Raw genomic sequence first — 16,038 nt, 5'->3', positions numbered from 1 at the left:
ATTTGATGTGGGATCTCATAGTTCACCCTCCTTCGAGAACTAGTGTTCTCGCTGGCACTCGTTCTCTTCTCCAATCGATGTTGGATCTCACAATCCACCTCCTTCAGGACCCATAGTCCTTGCTGGCATACCACTCCGATGTCTGGCTATGTTATCATTTGTAACAACTCAAACCCACCAATAGCAGATATTGTCCTCTTTGAGCTTTCCCTCCCAGATTTTCTCTCAAAGTTTTAAAACACATCTGATAGGGAAATGTTTTCACACCCTTGTAAAGAATGTTTCGTTTCTCTCTCCAACTGATGTGCGATCTCATAATTCACCCTCTTTCGAGAACCAGTGTCCTCGCTGGCACTCGTTCTCTTCACCAATCAATGTTGGATCTCACAATCCACCCCCTTGACGGCCCAGAGTCCTTGCTAGCACACCGTCTCGGTGTTTGGCTATAATACCATTTGTAACAACTCAAACCCACCGATAGAGAGAGGTTTTCACACTCTCGTACTGACGTGGGATCTTGTGTTTAGCCTGGCCCATCCGTTGAGAAAAACAAAATTGAGCCCAAGCCCACTTTGTAAAATAAAATAAAATTAATAAATAAAACAAAGAGGAAAACCCTAACCACCGTGTAAAATAAAACAACTCTTTCCTCTGTGCTGACTTCTTCTTCTTCACGCCGTCTCCTCCTCCGCCTCTCTCCCGTTCCTACTTTCGCCGCCGTCGTCGTTCTTTTCCGCTCGTGCCTCCGCCGCGGATTTCTTTCTTCCGTTCGTTCCGGCGCAGCTCTCTGTTAGCGGTTTTGCGCTGATTTTCTACTCCTTTCTTGTTACTGGTATGTCTTTCTAACGAAAAAATAAAAACATTCTTGCCGCAAATTGGGACGCGGTTTGTGTTTGTTGTTCTGATCCGGACATGATGAATGTGGCTTATTGTTCTTCTGTAATGTAGAATTCAACTACTTGTTTTAAAAAATTAAGACAAAAAGGGTACACAATTTACAATGAAGGGATAACTTGAGCTTATGGATCGTGGAATCTTTTACTTCTGATGCGTTTTTTGTTATCTTGTCAATATGATTGGTTTTGCAGGAGCTGAGTGGAAGATGAGTTTAATATCTCAAAATGTTGCTGTAATTAGTAGTATTGAGAAGGTTACTGAGGACAATACTGTTGTCTCTTCATCTCCGTTGAGAAAAGTAGATGCTAGTGATGTAGAAAACTCTGGGGTAGATACTACTCGGGCAAAGAAGAGAAAGAAAGAACACAAAAAAGAAGATGAACAAATAGTAAAAGAACAACAAAAGGAAATGGAGAAGCTTGAAAACTTTCTTTTTGGATCACTCTATTCCCCTGTTGAATTTGGGAAGGATGAAGAGAAAAATGGTTTTAGTGCTGAAGAAAAGGATTCTGCTTTGTACATTATGGACCGCTCTGCAAATAATTCCCTTTCCGTGTATGAAAATGATGTTGGGCTCCTAGATGAGAGTTCTAATAAGGAGGAAGCTCAGCAAAGGAAACCGGTATGGGTCGACGAGGAAGAGGAGAAGGCCTCAGTTAATATTACTAATGTTAGTAGACTGAGAAAATTGAGGAAGGAAGAAGATGAGAAATCGATTTCGGGTTCAGAGTACGTGTCGCGACTGAGGGCTCAGCATGCCAAGCTAAACCCCGGTACCGAGTGGGCTCAACTTGATGCACAATCCAGGGGTGGCAGTGATGATGATGATGATCTAACATCAGATGATGAAAATGCAGTTGCATTGGCTGATGGTTACGATAATGTCGATTCTATTGACGATATCCTTAGAACAAATGAGAATCTTGTAGCGAAGAGTGGTGCTAAATTGTTGCCTGGTCTTCTTGAATACTCGAGACTTGTCGATGCGAACGCACAGGAGCCATCAAATGGTCCTATCCATTCGGTTCAGTTTCATCGCAATGCTCAGTTACTGCTAGCTACTGGGTTGGATCGGAAGCTTCGATTTTTTCAGATTGATGGGAAACGGAATACCAAAATTCAGAGCATTTTTCTCGAGGATTGCCCCATACGAAAGGCATCATTTTTGCCTGATGGATCTCAGGTCATCATATCTGGGAGGAGAAAGTTCTTCTATAGCCTCGATCTAGTGAAGGCAAAAGTAGATAAAATAGGCCCTCTTGTAGGTAGAGAGGAGAAAAGCCTTGAAGTTTTTGAAGTTTCTCCTGATTCTAGCACGGTCGCATTCATAGGTAATGAAGGCTATATCCTGTTAGTGTCGACCAAAACAAAGGAGCTCATCGGGACGCTTAAGATGAATGGAACCGTTCGTTCCTTGGCGTTTGCCGACGATGGACGACAGCTACTGAGCTCTGGTGGCGACGGGCAGGTCTACCACTGGGATTTGAGAACAAGAACGTGCATCCACAAGGCTGTCGACGAAGGTTGCATCAATGGCACAGCACTTTGTACGTCTCCTAACGGAGCGTTGTTTGCAGCGGGTTCTGACAGTGGTATCGTTAACATCTACAACAGACAAGAATTCTTAGGGGGCAAGAAGAAGCCATTGAAGGCCATTGAGAATCTGACCACCAAAGTAGACTTTCTCAAGTTCAATCACGATGCTCAAATATTGGCAATCTGTTCAAGGATGAAGAAAAGTAGTTTGAAGCTGATACATGTTCCTTCTTTTACCATATTTTCGAACTGGCCACCGCCGAAGAAGAACCTTCAGTACCCGTCATGCTTGGATTTCAGCCCCGAAGGAGGCTACATGGCTGTCGGAAATGCTGCTGGAAAGGTATTATTGTATAAACTACATCATTATCAGCATGCTTAGATTTGATCTCCATAGGCTTAATCATAATGGATTGCGCTACAGTTTTGACACTTTTATTATTAGTTCTTACAATCAGCTGTTACTTCAGCAGAGTGTCTGAAGTTTGTACCTTGTTTACTTATTAAGAGTCTGTTCTTTTGTTAAAAGATTAAAACTTGATATTAAGCGATTCTTTGAACTACGTTGCTCATGTCTACCTCGTATGATAACCGTTGGTTTTTTTGTTTTTGAGAATTAAGCTTATAAATTATGTTTTCTGATGTTGATTATTTTGCTTTCTTTCTTTCTTTCTTGCTTGAGAATGACTGTCTGAAAAGTCATCACGGTTAAGGAAGAATTGATTATATGTATAGGAAAATTATTTTTATCCATTGATAAAGGCATTATTATAGCTATGATATCAATAAAATTAAGAAACGAAACAGGTGAACAGGCAGAAATGTCTATGAGACGGGTTGGGGGTGAAACAGGTAGAGAGATGTCTACGAGACGGGTTGGGGGTGAAACAGGCAGAGAGATGTCTACGAGACGGGTTGGGGGTGAAACAGGCAGAGAGATGTCTACGAGACGGGTTGGGGGTGAAACAGGCAGAGAGATGTCTACGAGACGGGTTGGGGGTGAAACAAGCAGAGAGATGTCTACGAGACGGGTTGGGGTAGGACAAGGTTTCTCTACTCCCTCCTTCCTCCTTAGATCTCGAGGATCTATGCCTTATTCGAAGGCTTGGTCCCATGGAGCAATTTTTACCAGTAATTTTAAATAAATAAAAAGGAAGGGCAAAAAGAAAATCAAAGATATGAAAGGGAATAGGTTAAAAATAATAATAATAAAGACAAAATAACTTTTTTAAAAGTGTGTCTTCATTCTCACGTTCTAGAAAAATATCATAAACTATCACCTCATTATTATTATTATTATTATTATTATTTAAGATAAAACATTTTGAAAGAGTTGGAATGTTTTCGAACTAACTCAAAAAATATATTAATAACAAATAAATACAATAAAATAATGATAAATAGTGATTGAAGTTAAATTATAAGTTTATTTTTTCAATATTGTGTGTATTTAAGAATTAAACAAAAAATAAAAAATTTTGAGATTTTAAACATAAATTTCAAATTTATATCCAATAAATCATTTAATTTAAAAAAAAAATTAATAAAAATTCAATTTAAAAATCCATAATTATAGGAGAGGCTTTACACGGGCGACAGATAAGATAATTGAAACGACATGTCGGAGGAATGAAGCTAACGAGCAGTAACGATAAGATATCGTCCCATCCCCGTCTGTCTCGCGGAATATCCATCACCGAAACAAATGGCGTGAAGGACACGCGGTATATGGCGCGAGTGGGGGAAAAGGCGGCAGTAATTATTTGAACTGTTTTCGAGGCTACCACCCCTCGCCCCCACTCGCGTGCATCAGCCAGTAAAGCCCATACAAAATCCCATTTCCTCTTTCTGAAACTTTCTGCCCCAACTTTCTCATAACTGAACCCATTATTCCCCCTCACATTTTCTAATCGGAATCTGTTTTTCATGGCGTTGTTGAACTCCAATTCGTCGTTGAGTTGAATCATTCACGCGCCAAATCACCGCAGATTTCCAGATTCTTTTTCTTCGACGTGTTTTCACTGAGCATTGGTTTCCAAAGAAGAGCAATGGTTTTGGAATCGATATTGTTTTAGAGATGGCTGGAGATGGATTTGGATTCCCTGTGGAATCTCAGGCGGTTTCGGTGAAGAAGAAGACGGCGGCGACCACCACGACCACGACGAAGAAGAAGAATACTGTAGTTTCCAGGAGCTGGGTTTCGTTGGACCATGAAGGAAGGAGTACGGTTTTGGACGTGGATAAGTATGCGATTATGCAGAGAGTTCAGATTAATGCGAGAGATCTTCGGCTTCTTGATCCTCTGTTGTCGTATCCTTCCACTATCTTGGGGAGAGAAAGCGTGATTGTTCTCAATTTGGAGGTAAACTTACTGGAGATTGATTCTTCTTGTGAAATTCTGCTGATCTAACTTTCTTCAAATACATTTGTAATTTGTTGGTGTTATTATACTGATTTTGATTCTGGTATCGCTCTGGGATTTGGTCCAGCACATCAAGTCAATAATCACTGCAGACGAGGTAATAATTTGTTTATCCTTTTCTTGATTAATTAACTGCTCATTAATTAATCTTTCCTTAAACTGATTATTTTGTTGGGTTTATTTAGGCTAATTCTTGTTTTACTCTGTTTATCTTATGATGGATTCTTTTTCCAAACCCCTTTTTGGGGTTTAATAGTCCCAAAAAGGTTTCAAGTTGACTATTATAATGGAAGTATTTATGTGCTTAGACTGTTCAAAGGAGGAATCAAAGTGACAAACCAAGACGTATGAGAGGAGAGCTAAAAGAAGAACTCAAACTCTTTTTCTTGGTTCAATTTTTACTATTTGTGTTTATAGGTGCTGCTTAGAGACCCAATGGATGAAAATGTAGTTCCAATTGTTGAAGAATTGCAGAGACGGTTGCCTTCCACAAATTCCCTGTACCAAGGACAAGGGGAAGAAGAAGAGCCTTCCCACACCCAAAATGAGTTGGCTGAAAACGGTACATCTTGGTCAAGTATTCTTTCATGGGTTTTTCCCCTTGTATTCAATGATGCCATATTTGGAAAGATAGTTATCATTGCTTGAAAATATTGTACTGTTTTCAATAGTTGTTTGAAATTTCTTTCTTCCCTTTTAAGAGTTTTGTCATTCAATGCAGAATTTCCATTTGAGTTTCGTGCTTTAGAGGTCGCATTAGAAGCAATTTGTAGTTTTCTTGATGCACGCACAAGAGAACTGGAGACTGATACGTATCCTGCTTTAGATGAGCTGACCTCCAAGGTGAAGCTTGTTTAATTCTGCTCCCTTCGTACATATCCATTTAGTTGATCCATTCTTGAAATTTCAGCTTTTTACTGAAACAGAGATAAACTTTCACGGATCTATAATACACTGCCTTCTTTCTTTTTTGTGTTTTAAAAAAGCGTTGGATGTTCTTCTTGAATTTCTTTGTCTTTTTTTAACTTCCTTATGCATCTCAAGTTCTCTAGGCTTGATTATTAATTGAAAGCATTTAGTTTATTAGTGGATTTGATGAACAAATGTCCAGATAAAATGTATTTTCACTTTTCAGTTAGATTTATTTCCATTAAGAGAAACAGTACTTTTTCATCAAGATAATTATCTTCAAGGGACTTTTATGGGTATAATCTTCCATACCATCTTATGTTTCTCTAGTAAAGACTTGAAAGTTGACAATGAAATACTAATGGAAGGTTGATATCCTTCTATTAGAAAGCCAATGTGGTAAAATAATAATAATAATAATAGTAATATATGATTGTATTCTTTCAATTAGAGATTCCATTTTAGTTATATAATTGTGGTTGGTACATGGGAAACGGACGGGTCATATTTAATCAAATTCAATGTTAACCTTTGGTTACAAACCTCATCAAAGTTATACTGCATTTATCATTAAGTCCTCAAAAAAGCTAACTAAAAAGTTTTCGATTATGCTTTTGGGTGAATAGTTGTGTTGCTAACCATGTTCTTGTACTATTCAAGCTGTATCATAAAAAAGATTTTCTTCAAACGAACAGATACAAATGTTTACTACCCCCATCTAGTGTTTGATTTGAATTAGGAACCGCATTCATGTCTTTACATGATTGCCTATTAGTGGGCATCAGTCAAAGAATTCTGAATTTATATGCAGATTAGCAGTCGTAACTTGGATCGAGTGCGCAAGCTGAAGAGTGCAATGACAAGGTTGACAAATCGGGTGCAAAAGGTAGCTCGTTTTCTGTGCCATCTTGAGTATGAGGCTATGAGCCCTTCTCTGTTTTCACTCTCTTGGGTCTTCAACTAAATATTTACAAGCTACAGCAAAGCAAAGTTGCATTGCTCGGCTCCGAGTTTGATACTACTCTAGAATGGTATATAGGTTGAGCTTCATGGTACTGGCTACTTTCAATTCTCAGGAGAAGTAGACAATAAATCATGAAGCAAGTAGTTTTTTATTACACGCTCATTCTTTTATATCTCGGGTTCCATATGCTGGATCTTTAATTACAACAGTCGGTCAACAATTCTGCTGACCCCGGCGGCTTATACGATTTTACCCCGAGTTTGCCCCAAAGTCTACGAGTCTTTTTGCACTGACGATTGTGGTGATTAGGTCTTGAACCTTTTGTTGGTATGCCCCTGCTAGCAAAGCTATACTGGTTCGAGTTTACTCTGTAAACCCCAGCTTGCAATTCACCTTTCTCCTTGTGAATATTATCGGACTGCCAAATTTTTATACGTTCCTGTTGCTGCTCAATGCTCATTTAATCTTAGTTTGGTAGAGCCAAAATGAGCTGGAAAGCAACAAAATAAATGATCATTCTTGACAAAGTATGAACCAACTAGTCCCCTCAAGATCCCTCAACGATTTGCTTGTCAAAAGAACAGAAAAAGTAAAGATTTGTAGTAGTAGCCAACTGATGTTTTTTTCTAATGCAATTTCTTTATCTTCATGGCCATGATATTACACCATTCTCATTCTAGGTTAGGGATGAGCTTGAACAACTTCTGGATGACGACGACGACATGGCAGAGCTGTACTTGTCACGAAAAGTAGCTGGCACCCCTGAAAGCGGCTCTGGGACTCCAATTTGGTTTCTTGCTTCTCCTAAGGACTATTCAAAGATGTCTAAAACAAGTAGAGCAAGTGCAATTACTTTTCGAGGAGAGAATGATGTTGAGGAACTAGAAATGTTACTCGAGGTATGATCAATGTCTTTAAGAACAGAATATAACATCTAATTCACAGAGTTTCAAGTAAATTAAGATCTAATGGAGCTTAATTATGAACTCTCTGCAGGCTTATTTTATGCAGATTGAAGGTACATTAAACAAACTAATCACGGTATGAACGAATTGCTTTCTGTTCATATCTGATATTTTGTATATGAAACTTTCTGATTATGTGGTATTTTTGTTCATATATTTTGAAATCGTCTTCCCTTACCAGTTGCGGGAATACATCGATGACACAGAGGATTACATCAATATTCAGGTAATCCTTCAACATCCTTGACTATCTAATACTCAATCATGTCATTGATATCATTTTCTTGTAACTTTACTCCTCAATATTCTTAGCAATGTTGAAAACTACAATATACTTATGTTTCTGTATCAAATGCCCTGTTCATCTGTTGCAGCTTGACAATCACAGGAATCAACTGATTCAGGTACATTTTTCTCTTTGGCTTACAATTGTGGATCTATTGGCAATTGAAATGGCCATTGATTTCTGGCCACAAAAAATTCATCTGCAACTACTATATCATGTTTTTTCTTTTAGTTCTCAGAAAAGTAATGTTCTATGTGGCAGCTTGAACTCTTTTTGAGCTCTGGGACTGTTTGTTTGTCTATTTATTCTTTAGTGACTGCGATATTTGGAATGAATATCCCATATACCTGGAAGGAAGATCATGAACATGTATTCAAATGGGTAAGTGTTTTTAGTAAAATTGAATGGAAAATCATATCAAGAATACAGTCTGATGCTTGTTGATCTTCTCCTTCCCATGACTTTAGGTGGTCATCCTGACAGGAATAGTTTGTGCAACCATTTATGTGTCACTAAGCTCGTATGCACGATCCAAAGGTCTTGTTGGATCTTGAACGTTACGCTCGTAGTGTTTCCATGGTTTTGAGATATTATGAACTACTCGAATACGAGACGATTCTTGGAGTCTGTTGGGGAGGATTTGGAAGTTGTAACACTGTGATATGTTACAAGGAAGACAATGATAGCTTATGCTTGAGTCAGATACATTTTCCTTTTTTTTTTTTTTTTTTTGTTATCATGTACAATTATTGGAAAATGAATGAGATTATGATCAAGATATTATAATTTTAATTAAAAGATTCATTTTTATTTTCAATGAAAATAAAAGAACGTTATGATATTAAATAACAACATTCAAAACATTAATATAAATATACATTGATTCTAATAAATCTATAATTTTCAATTTTATATCATAAATCTCTTAAATCTCAATTTTGTGTTTAATAGGTTCTTGAGAATGTAGAAAATAGAATGAGTGGAACATACAAAAACAAAGGTGTAGTTTTATTAAAATCAAACGGCATAAAAAAAAAACAAAAAAAAAAAAACAAATACAACCCGTCAATCCCTAATATAAGATTTTGGCATATTACCCAACTAAGAATCAACCCATACAATTTTAAAGATCTGGCAAGTCTAAAACTATAAGATCCCATGTTAGTTGGGTAGGAGAACGAAACACTTTTTATAAGGGTGTGGAAGTCTCTCCCTAACAGACAAGTTTTAAATTTTTGAGAAAAAGTCCGAAAGGGAAAACCCAAAGAGAACAATATCTACTAACAGTGAACTTGAGCCGTTACAAAAACAACGTAACAAATGCGCTCAATATGCCACAACTCAGCCACAAATGGATAAGCAAAACAAAAAACAACTCTAGTAAAAAAATCTAAAATCTCACCGGTTGAGGCTACCTTATCATCCCTCATCCGACAGCAACCCATGTCACATCGAAAATAAGAAACGACAACACTATGCTAAGACAATCACCAAACGAAAACCAGTTATATCATAGAATGCACCACGGATGTGAGAATGTAAGGAACATTCTTGGACCTAAAAGTATGAAATTTAAAATAATGAGTGATAAAAGGTGAGACCTCACATTAATTGGAAAGGGAACTAAACATTTTCTATAAGGGTGTGAAAACCTCTCTCTAGCAGACTATGTTTTAAAACTGTGAAGTTGACGGCAATACGTAACTGGCTAAAGTAGATATTGGTGGGCTTGGATGTTACAAATGGTACCAGAGCCAGACACCAAGTGGTGTGCTAGCAAGGTTGATTGGCCCAAGGAAGATGGATTGCCATCCAAAGGGGAGTGGATTGTGAGAGGCATTGATTGGAGAGAGGAATGAAGCATTTCTTATAAAGGAGCGAAAACCTCTTCCTAATGACGCGTTTTTAAAATTGAGAGGCTGACGACGATATGTAACGAGTCAAAACAGATAATATCTACTGGCAGTGGCCCACAACTCAGCCAATCCCATGTGATAATTCAGACAACTTCACTTGCAATCACCGATAAAAGCACAGACAGTGTACAACTAAATAACCCACCAGTTTTAACCTTTGTCGCATGGGAATCAAAAAGATGCACAAAGTTGGACCATTTGGAAGATAAACCACAAGTACTACTAGGAAAAAAAAAAGAAAAAAAAAAAAAAAAAAAAAAAAAAAAGTAAACTGGCCAACCAAGTTAGTTTAAGCCTACTGCTAGCCGATATAATCTTCTTTAGGCGTTCTCTTTCGAGCTTCCCCTCAAGGTTTTTAAAATGCGTCTACTAGGGAGAGAATTTCATACCCTTATAAAGAATATTTCGTTCCTCTCTCTAACTGATGCGGGATCTCACAATCCACACTCCCTTACGGAGCCCAGCGTCCTTGCTTGCACTCATTCCCTCTCTAATCGATGTGGGACCCCCTAATCTACCCTTTTGGGCCCCAACGTCCTAGCTGGCACACTTCTTGGTGTCCACCCCCTTCGGGGTTCAACCTTCTCACTGGCACATCGCCCGGTGTCTAGCTCTGATACCATTTGTAACAGCTCAAACCCACCACTAACACTTATTGTCCTCTTTGGGCATTCCCTTTCGGACTTTCCCTCAAAGTTTTCAAAATGCACTTGCTAGGGAGAGGTTTCCACACCCTTATAAAAAAAATGTTTTGTTCCCCTCTCCAATCGAAATGAGATCTCACAGAACATCCAATAAAAAACTGTCAACCTAAGAACAAAAGACAACTAACAATCAAGCACACAAATTAAATCTGAGCATCATCACTCCAAAATTTTGAAAGCGCTCATCTTATGCTATCTAGTAGCTACTCTTCACAATCAACCTGAATCATCAAGATCAACAACATACAATTTAGAGCAAATGATGAGACTAAATTTGGAGCCAGGAACATACCATTATAGTTCATATGAATCTACAAACATACCCAGAAATGTTCCAAGATGATGCACAGAAACAACATGAAATAGCAGACAAACATAGTATACATTAACAGGACATTCAAACCCAACATTGATATCTACTGTTTGAAATTTCATCTTTCCAAAAGTAAAGAACACTTCAAACCCAAAACATTGCAGCAAATCACACCCAAATGCTCATTCAAACTTAATTGGTAATAAAAGAATCATCCTAAAATAATCAGTGGTATCAAACCGGATCTCCAAGTGATAGCTAGAGAGAAAAGATTGATATCTAATACTCATTGGAATCGTGGCACGAAGAACTTGGATCGGACAAGGCAAGATCATCGTTGGTAACCTAGAATCTATGAACCAGGGATTTACCTGCTGCCAACAACCGAAAGCAATCCGCCATCGGCGACTTCTTGCTCGTCAATATACAAATCCTCTGTAACCCTAAAGGCCGCATGTATCAAAACAAGAAAAACCCCAATCAAAACCGAAATCAATACGTTCAACGACACATCCGTGAACACCAAAGCGACAATCGTAACCAATCCAAGCACAGCCAACACAACTCGATCATCAACAACACGATTAAACACCACCAATGGACCATCCGTGAAAAAATAAAGGAAGAACCAGGCAACGAACACGATCAAGAAGACAATCAAGGAAATAGGGTGCCAGAGGAGGCTGAGAAAGAGAATGAGCAAGACGATGAAGGTGTAATTAACACGAAAGTAGTTGAGATTGCGCTTACATCGAATGGTCGCTTCGGAAATGGATGAAGGGCGGATGAAGGAGGACGGCGGCTGGAGAAGCTCCCGCCATGGCCGTAAAGTGGCGAAACGGGATAGGATGGGAGTTTCAGAGAAGGCATATGGAGTTGGCTGAACAGAGGCCATTGCCGTTGCTGTAAAACTTCAACTGCGATCAAGCGCCGGCGAGGAGAGAATTCACGAGTGTAGCGACAGCGAAAACGGGAGTCTCGTCTCGAGACGGCCTCCAGTTGATGACACTGACAGTAAAAGAAATAAATAAAATATTATTTATTATTTATTATTTATTTATTTATTATTTATTATTTATTTATTTATTATTTATTATTTATTGTTCGCACGCTCGCCAAATTTCCCGGGGGCTACCTCTCCTTCGCTTCTGCCGCCGAGCCATGGTCTACATAGCTTCCTGGGATGAATTCGTCGAGCGTTCTGTGCAATTGTTCCGCTCCGATCCTAATTCCGTAAGTTTTTACTTCGAAATCCGATTCTGTAGATGTTGCTGCTGAGAAATCAACATCACAGATGAGAAATTAGATCGCATGATTGTATTGTGATTCTACAATTGCTTTTTTAACTCTTGAATTACATGAAATCGAGCTAGTCATCGCTGCAGACTTGAATGATTTGAATTGAGCGTAATGGATTGTGAAGAGATTTCTAATTCATCTATTGCGAACTTACCGTCTACTCATATGTTCCGTTTATTGCATCGTTTCTCGTTTTTTCGATTCCTTCTAACTGCGACCACTGTTCTCTTTTTCAATCCTACTGGAAATTTAGACGCGGTACAACGTAAAGTATCGACACTGCGATGGGAAACTGGTTCTTAAGGTCACCGATAACCGTGAGGTAAGGAATTGTTTGTTGAGATATTGATGAACATCATGTGTTTTTCTGGTCAGTGATCGGGGTGGGAATTTCGATTATTGACTGTCAACTATATGCTTGGCTCTGTGTTTCATGTGGCAAATTCTCAGCCTTATGAATATTAAACGGCAATGTTTGGAGAAGCGTGTTGAGTCTCTGATACACTTGTATCCAAGCAGACTTCTGATCAAGTTTTCGTTCAGTCTATGGCTCTCCACTTTATTCTTCTGTAAAGTGTCAAGTAGACAAGAGTTGAATCCAATACCGCAAACCAACAACTAGCAATTTAGAAATCAGGTCTTAAACCTAACCATTAATCCAAACCAAATCATTCATCGATTTATTTTGTTTCTTATTGTCAGATGCCGCATTGGTTGGAGAGAGGAATGAAACATTCTTTATAAGAGTGTGAAAACTTCTCCCTAGTAGACGCGCTTTAAAAACCTTGAGGGGACGCCCGAAAGGGAAAACCCAAAGAGGACAATATCTGCTAGCAGTGGGCTTGGATTTGTGCTGTTATGCTTATATTGGCTGAAGTTATCTTTCAAAATCATTCTACGGAAGATTAGAATGTGGGAGTGTTTGTTACCATGCTAGAAATGGTATTCTTTTCCTTCTCACGTGGAAAAAATGAAAGCTAATTATGCAAGATGCATGGGTGCAAGTTATCAACTAAGAATCTCATTGGTGAAGTTCATACTTTGATGCTTGCTTGTATGGGGAATTTTCTGTATATATGCCTGTACCCTTGTGACAAACTGGACAAGTCAAATGATCTTCTATTGAAATGAACACTCTGGAAGTAACCAATTGGCATAACGGCACATGTCGAATCATGAAAATTTCAATATCGAGATGTTTTAGGTCTACTAATTTCCTCTTTTTTATCCTTTTGTCTTCTCCCTGTTTTCCAGTGTCTTAAGTTCAAGACTGACCAGGCACAGGATGCCAAGAAGATGGAAAAACTCAACAACATATTCTTCACTCTGATGGCCCGGGGCCCCGATGGTATTTTGCCTTTTAATTTATGTTGATTAATGAAGCATCAGAATACCCTGTTGAATAATAAATAACCGCTTGCTAGTGACATGATTTAGGACTAAAATTTTGTTAAGATTTGAATTCTTGTTGTCTATATAGTTTGAATGGAAACTATATATTCTTTAGTTGCATGAAAGTTTCAAATCCTCAAATTGCGGAAACTTGTAAATTAGCTCCATGGTGATTTCAGTACTTGAGGATGAGTTCACTACTCCTCTGAATGCCGTTTGAGCCCATGATTGAGTGTAGACCTGCTTGCTAACTAATTTATATTGGCCAAAATGGTTCACGGCGAGACTGGAGTTTTCACACAATCTATGATCTATATGCAATCTTCGCATTCATAGACCATCTTTCTTAGTCTATATAATTTTCTTTTTATTTATCCATCAATGCTTCAACCTGTAAGTCTAATGTGCACTCAATTCTACTTTTTGGAATTCTCATATATTTTTTACTTTTCTCTTTTTTTCAGTGGATATATCAGAAGTGACGGGCAAGGACCAGGTTGATGCACAGCCAACCAAGAAAGGAAGGGGGAGGAAGCAATGACTTCACATTGCCTACTGCACGGATAGGTTTATCGTACTTCTCTAAACTCATTGATGAAGTATAGTCTCTATTTACTATTTATTTAGTTAATCTTCTCGTCTTGCTTTTTTCAGAATCGATTATTAAAGTTCTGGAGTAAATTTACCAATGCCGTCCCTTTTTTTTTTCCTTTTTAATTTTGGCATGCAGTTTGATTGTAATACATGATTTTTCTTCAATATTGATAAACATTTTCACAAGTTCCACCACGGTACACTCATTTGCTCCTATGCTCTGTTCACATCTTGTGCCAATACTTTAATTTAGCTCAAAGTAGTTTAAGAAACTAACCATTATGGATTGACCTAATGGTTAATGGTTATTGGTGCAAGTAAAAAAGGTATAACACTTTGAAAGAACGGTTCAGATTTCATGGAGGTCACTTATGACATCACCTACCTAGGATATTAAAATTCTACCAGGTTCCTGACAACCAAATGTTTCAAGGTTAGGCAGTTGTCTTCTGAGATTACTCAAAGTATGGGTGAACTAGTTTGGAAAGCCTCTGAACTATTATTAGATAATTTACGAAATGCATATAAGAGTACTGGTTAATCCATTAAAGAATACATAATATGGAATGGTCCTATGATATAAATTAACGATAATACAAGATTTGAAGATTTTGTCAAAGCTTTTTATTTGAGTGTTCTCCTGCTGCCATGTAAACATGGAGAGGATTCTCTACTCTATTTCAAATATCTAGAGCTTTCTAATTGTTCATATCTTTCATTGTAGACTTCGATATAAACACAATCTTTTCGGTAGTGTATCCATTATTGTTGAGTGTAAGGTAATTGTATTCTATTTTATTATTTAACTTCTACTAGAAAATCAACTGTGACCAAGTATTTATTTGGTAGATTGTTAGAAGAAGTTGGCTAAGTCTGCTATCTCGTGCCTCCTGATTTCAGATTTAAGATCATGCCTTGCACATTGAACCATTAGATATTCCACTAATACTACTTGAGTGAATGCATATCAAGATTTTTCTTTAGCAATGCTTTAGTCTTTTACCAAGATGCTCCAACCATCACTATGTTAGCTCTATCTTCAACTCTGCATGGAAGGCCCCTTCTTTAGTTGCTTTTGGGATGTTTTTCTGGGATTTGTTTCAGTTATTGGAATTTCACCCATCAAAACTCAAGTCTTTTCTTGATGGAGCTGAACACTGCTTGTTATAGCAAGAGTGTGTTCGAGATTGCTCTAGGTGAATAGTTTTTCTTTTTCAACAAATATTTTTGGGAAAAAAAAAAGGTTAAATACTATGGATTCCATTTCGTTCCAGTGCTTGTACTCTTAATTGTCCAATTTAGTTTTTGTAGTTTTAATTATTCATTTAGTGTTTTTACTTTCAATAAATCTTAAATTTAGTCCTTCAATAATTGGTTAAATAATAATAGTAAAAAGACACCATGTGAATATATTTTCAAAATTTATACCGACTGAACTTTTCTTTTTGAAAAAATCAACTATGAACTAATAGCAAGGACTAAACTTAAGATTTATTAACAGTGCTAGGACTAAATTTGGATATGTGATAGTACAAAAACTAAAATAGAACAAAACCAGAACCAGAAGTGGAAGGTTAAAAAGGATATTGGGAGGAAGTAGCTAATTCTATGAGCATTTGAAAATGCATTGAGGTATCTTTAAAATTTTCGAAGTGACTTTTTGACCTTTAGTGAAGGATGATTGAAAATAATTTTTAATTAGTTAAAAGCATTTTTCTAGCCCGTTGCTAATGTTCTAAAGTGGGTCAAATTGATTGGAAAAAAATACTGAAGAATCAGAGTGCCTCATCCTGCTCCAAAAGATGAGTTGGAAAACATTTCTCAACACTATAAATAGTCCT

At 37.6% G+C, this 16,038-nt stretch overlaps 4 protein-coding genes across 7 annotated transcripts; 3 read left to right on the top strand and 1 right to left on the bottom strand.

The window, feature by feature from the left end:
• The first annotated feature begins 627 nt into the window (after positions 1-627).
• LOC111463814 (U3 small nucleolar RNA-associated protein 18 homolog) lies at positions 628-3,018 on the top strand. The gene is made up of 2 exons (XM_023107736.1): positions 628-832; positions 1,089-3,018. Exon 2 carries the CDS (start codon positions 1,103-1,105, stop codon positions 2,813-2,815), a length of 1,713 nt encoding a protein of 570 aa, XP_022963504.1. The 5' UTR covers positions 628-832; positions 1,089-1,102; the 3' UTR covers positions 2,816-3,018.
• A 1,221-nt stretch (positions 3,019-4,239) lies between these two features.
• LOC111463817 (magnesium transporter MRS2-I-like) lies at positions 4,240-8,777 on the top strand. 3 transcript variants are annotated; one of them, XR_002713924.1, is made up of 11 exons: positions 4,240-4,795; positions 4,923-4,952; positions 5,273-5,417; positions 5,577-5,698; positions 6,576-6,650; positions 7,409-7,627; positions 7,725-7,769; positions 7,875-7,919; positions 8,068-8,097; positions 8,293-8,360; positions 8,447-8,777. XR_002713924.1 is itself a non-coding variant. In XM_023107738.1 (11 exons), exons 1-11 carry the CDS (start codon positions 4,511-4,513, stop codon positions 8,531-8,533), a joined length of 1,203 nt encoding a protein of 400 aa, XP_022963506.1. In that variant the 5' UTR covers positions 4,241-4,510; the 3' UTR covers positions 8,534-8,777. The 3 variants fall into 3 exon arrangements, 2 of the variants coding, with proteins under 2 accessions (XP_022963507.1, XP_022963506.1); XM_023107738.1 differs by having other exon boundaries at positions 4,241-4,795; positions 8,241-8,360; XM_023107739.1 differs by lacking the exons at positions 8,293-8,360; positions 8,447-8,777 and adding an exon at positions 8,211-8,244.
• A 2,177-nt stretch (positions 8,778-10,954) lies between these two features.
• On the bottom strand, positions 10,955-11,885 carry LOC111463820 (PRA1 family protein E-like). Its single transcript, XM_023107746.1, has one exon. It carries the CDS (start codon positions 11,805-11,807, stop codon positions 11,280-11,282), a length of 528 nt encoding a protein of 175 aa, XP_022963514.1. The 5' UTR covers positions 11,808-11,885; the 3' UTR covers positions 10,955-11,279.
• Positions 11,886-12,002: 117 nt separating this feature from the next.
• Positions 12,003-14,387, top strand: LOC111463821 (signal recognition particle 9 kDa protein). Of its 2 annotated transcripts, XM_023107748.1 has the most exons (5): positions 12,003-12,145; positions 12,465-12,533; positions 13,466-13,559; positions 14,068-14,170; positions 14,258-14,387. In XM_023107748.1, exons 1-4 carry the CDS (start codon positions 12,074-12,076, stop codon positions 14,142-14,144), a joined length of 312 nt encoding a protein of 103 aa, XP_022963516.1. In that variant the 5' UTR covers positions 12,003-12,073; the 3' UTR covers positions 14,145-14,170; positions 14,258-14,387. The 2 variants fall into 2 exon arrangements, with proteins under 2 accessions (XP_022963516.1, XP_022963515.1); XM_023107747.1 differs by having other exon boundaries at positions 14,068-14,387.
• The last annotated feature ends 1,651 nt before the right edge of the window (positions 14,388-16,038 follow it).

This window comes from Cucurbita moschata, unplaced genomic scaffold, assembly GCF_002738365.1.
Source record: "Cucurbita moschata cultivar Rifu unplaced genomic scaffold, Cmos_1.0 Cmo_Scf00029, whole genome shotgun sequence".
Lineage (NCBI taxonomy): Eukaryota > Viridiplantae > Streptophyta > Magnoliopsida > Cucurbitales > Cucurbitaceae > Cucurbita > Cucurbita moschata.
This window is presented reverse-complemented; position numbering and strand designations above follow the sequence as displayed.

Excerpts from the sequence above, each read along its gene's own strand:
- LOC111463814 (XM_023107736.1), top strand. The coding sequence starts at position 1,103 with ATGAGTTTAATATCTCAAAATGTTGCTGTAATTAGTAGTATTGAGAAG.
- LOC111463817 (XM_023107738.1), top strand. The coding sequence starts at position 4,511 with ATGGCTGGAGATGGATTTGGATTCCCTGTGGAATCTCAGGCGGTTTCG. Across the intron at positions 6,651-7,408 it reads TGACAAATCGGGTGCAAAAG|GTTAGGGATGAGCTTGAACA; the intron begins GTAGCTCGTTTT and ends TTCTCATTCTAG. Across the intron at positions 7,770-7,874 it reads CATTAAACAAACTAATCACG|TTGCGGGAATACATCGATGA; the intron begins GTATGAACGAAT and ends TTCCCTTACCAG.
- LOC111463820 (XM_023107746.1), bottom strand. The coding sequence starts at position 11,807 with ATGGCCTCTGTTCAGCCAACTCCATATGCCTTCTCTGAAACTCCCATC.
- LOC111463821 (XM_023107748.1), top strand. The coding sequence starts at position 12,074 with ATGGTCTACATAGCTTCCTGGGATGAATTCGTCGAGCGTTCTGTGCAA. Across the intron at positions 12,146-12,464 it reads TCCGCTCCGATCCTAATTCC|ACGCGGTACAACGTAAAGTA; the intron begins GTAAGTTTTTAC and ends CTGGAAATTTAG. Across the intron at positions 13,560-14,067 it reads GATGGCCCGGGGCCCCGATG|TGGATATATCAGAAGTGACG; the intron begins GTATTTTGCCTT and ends TCTTTTTTTCAG.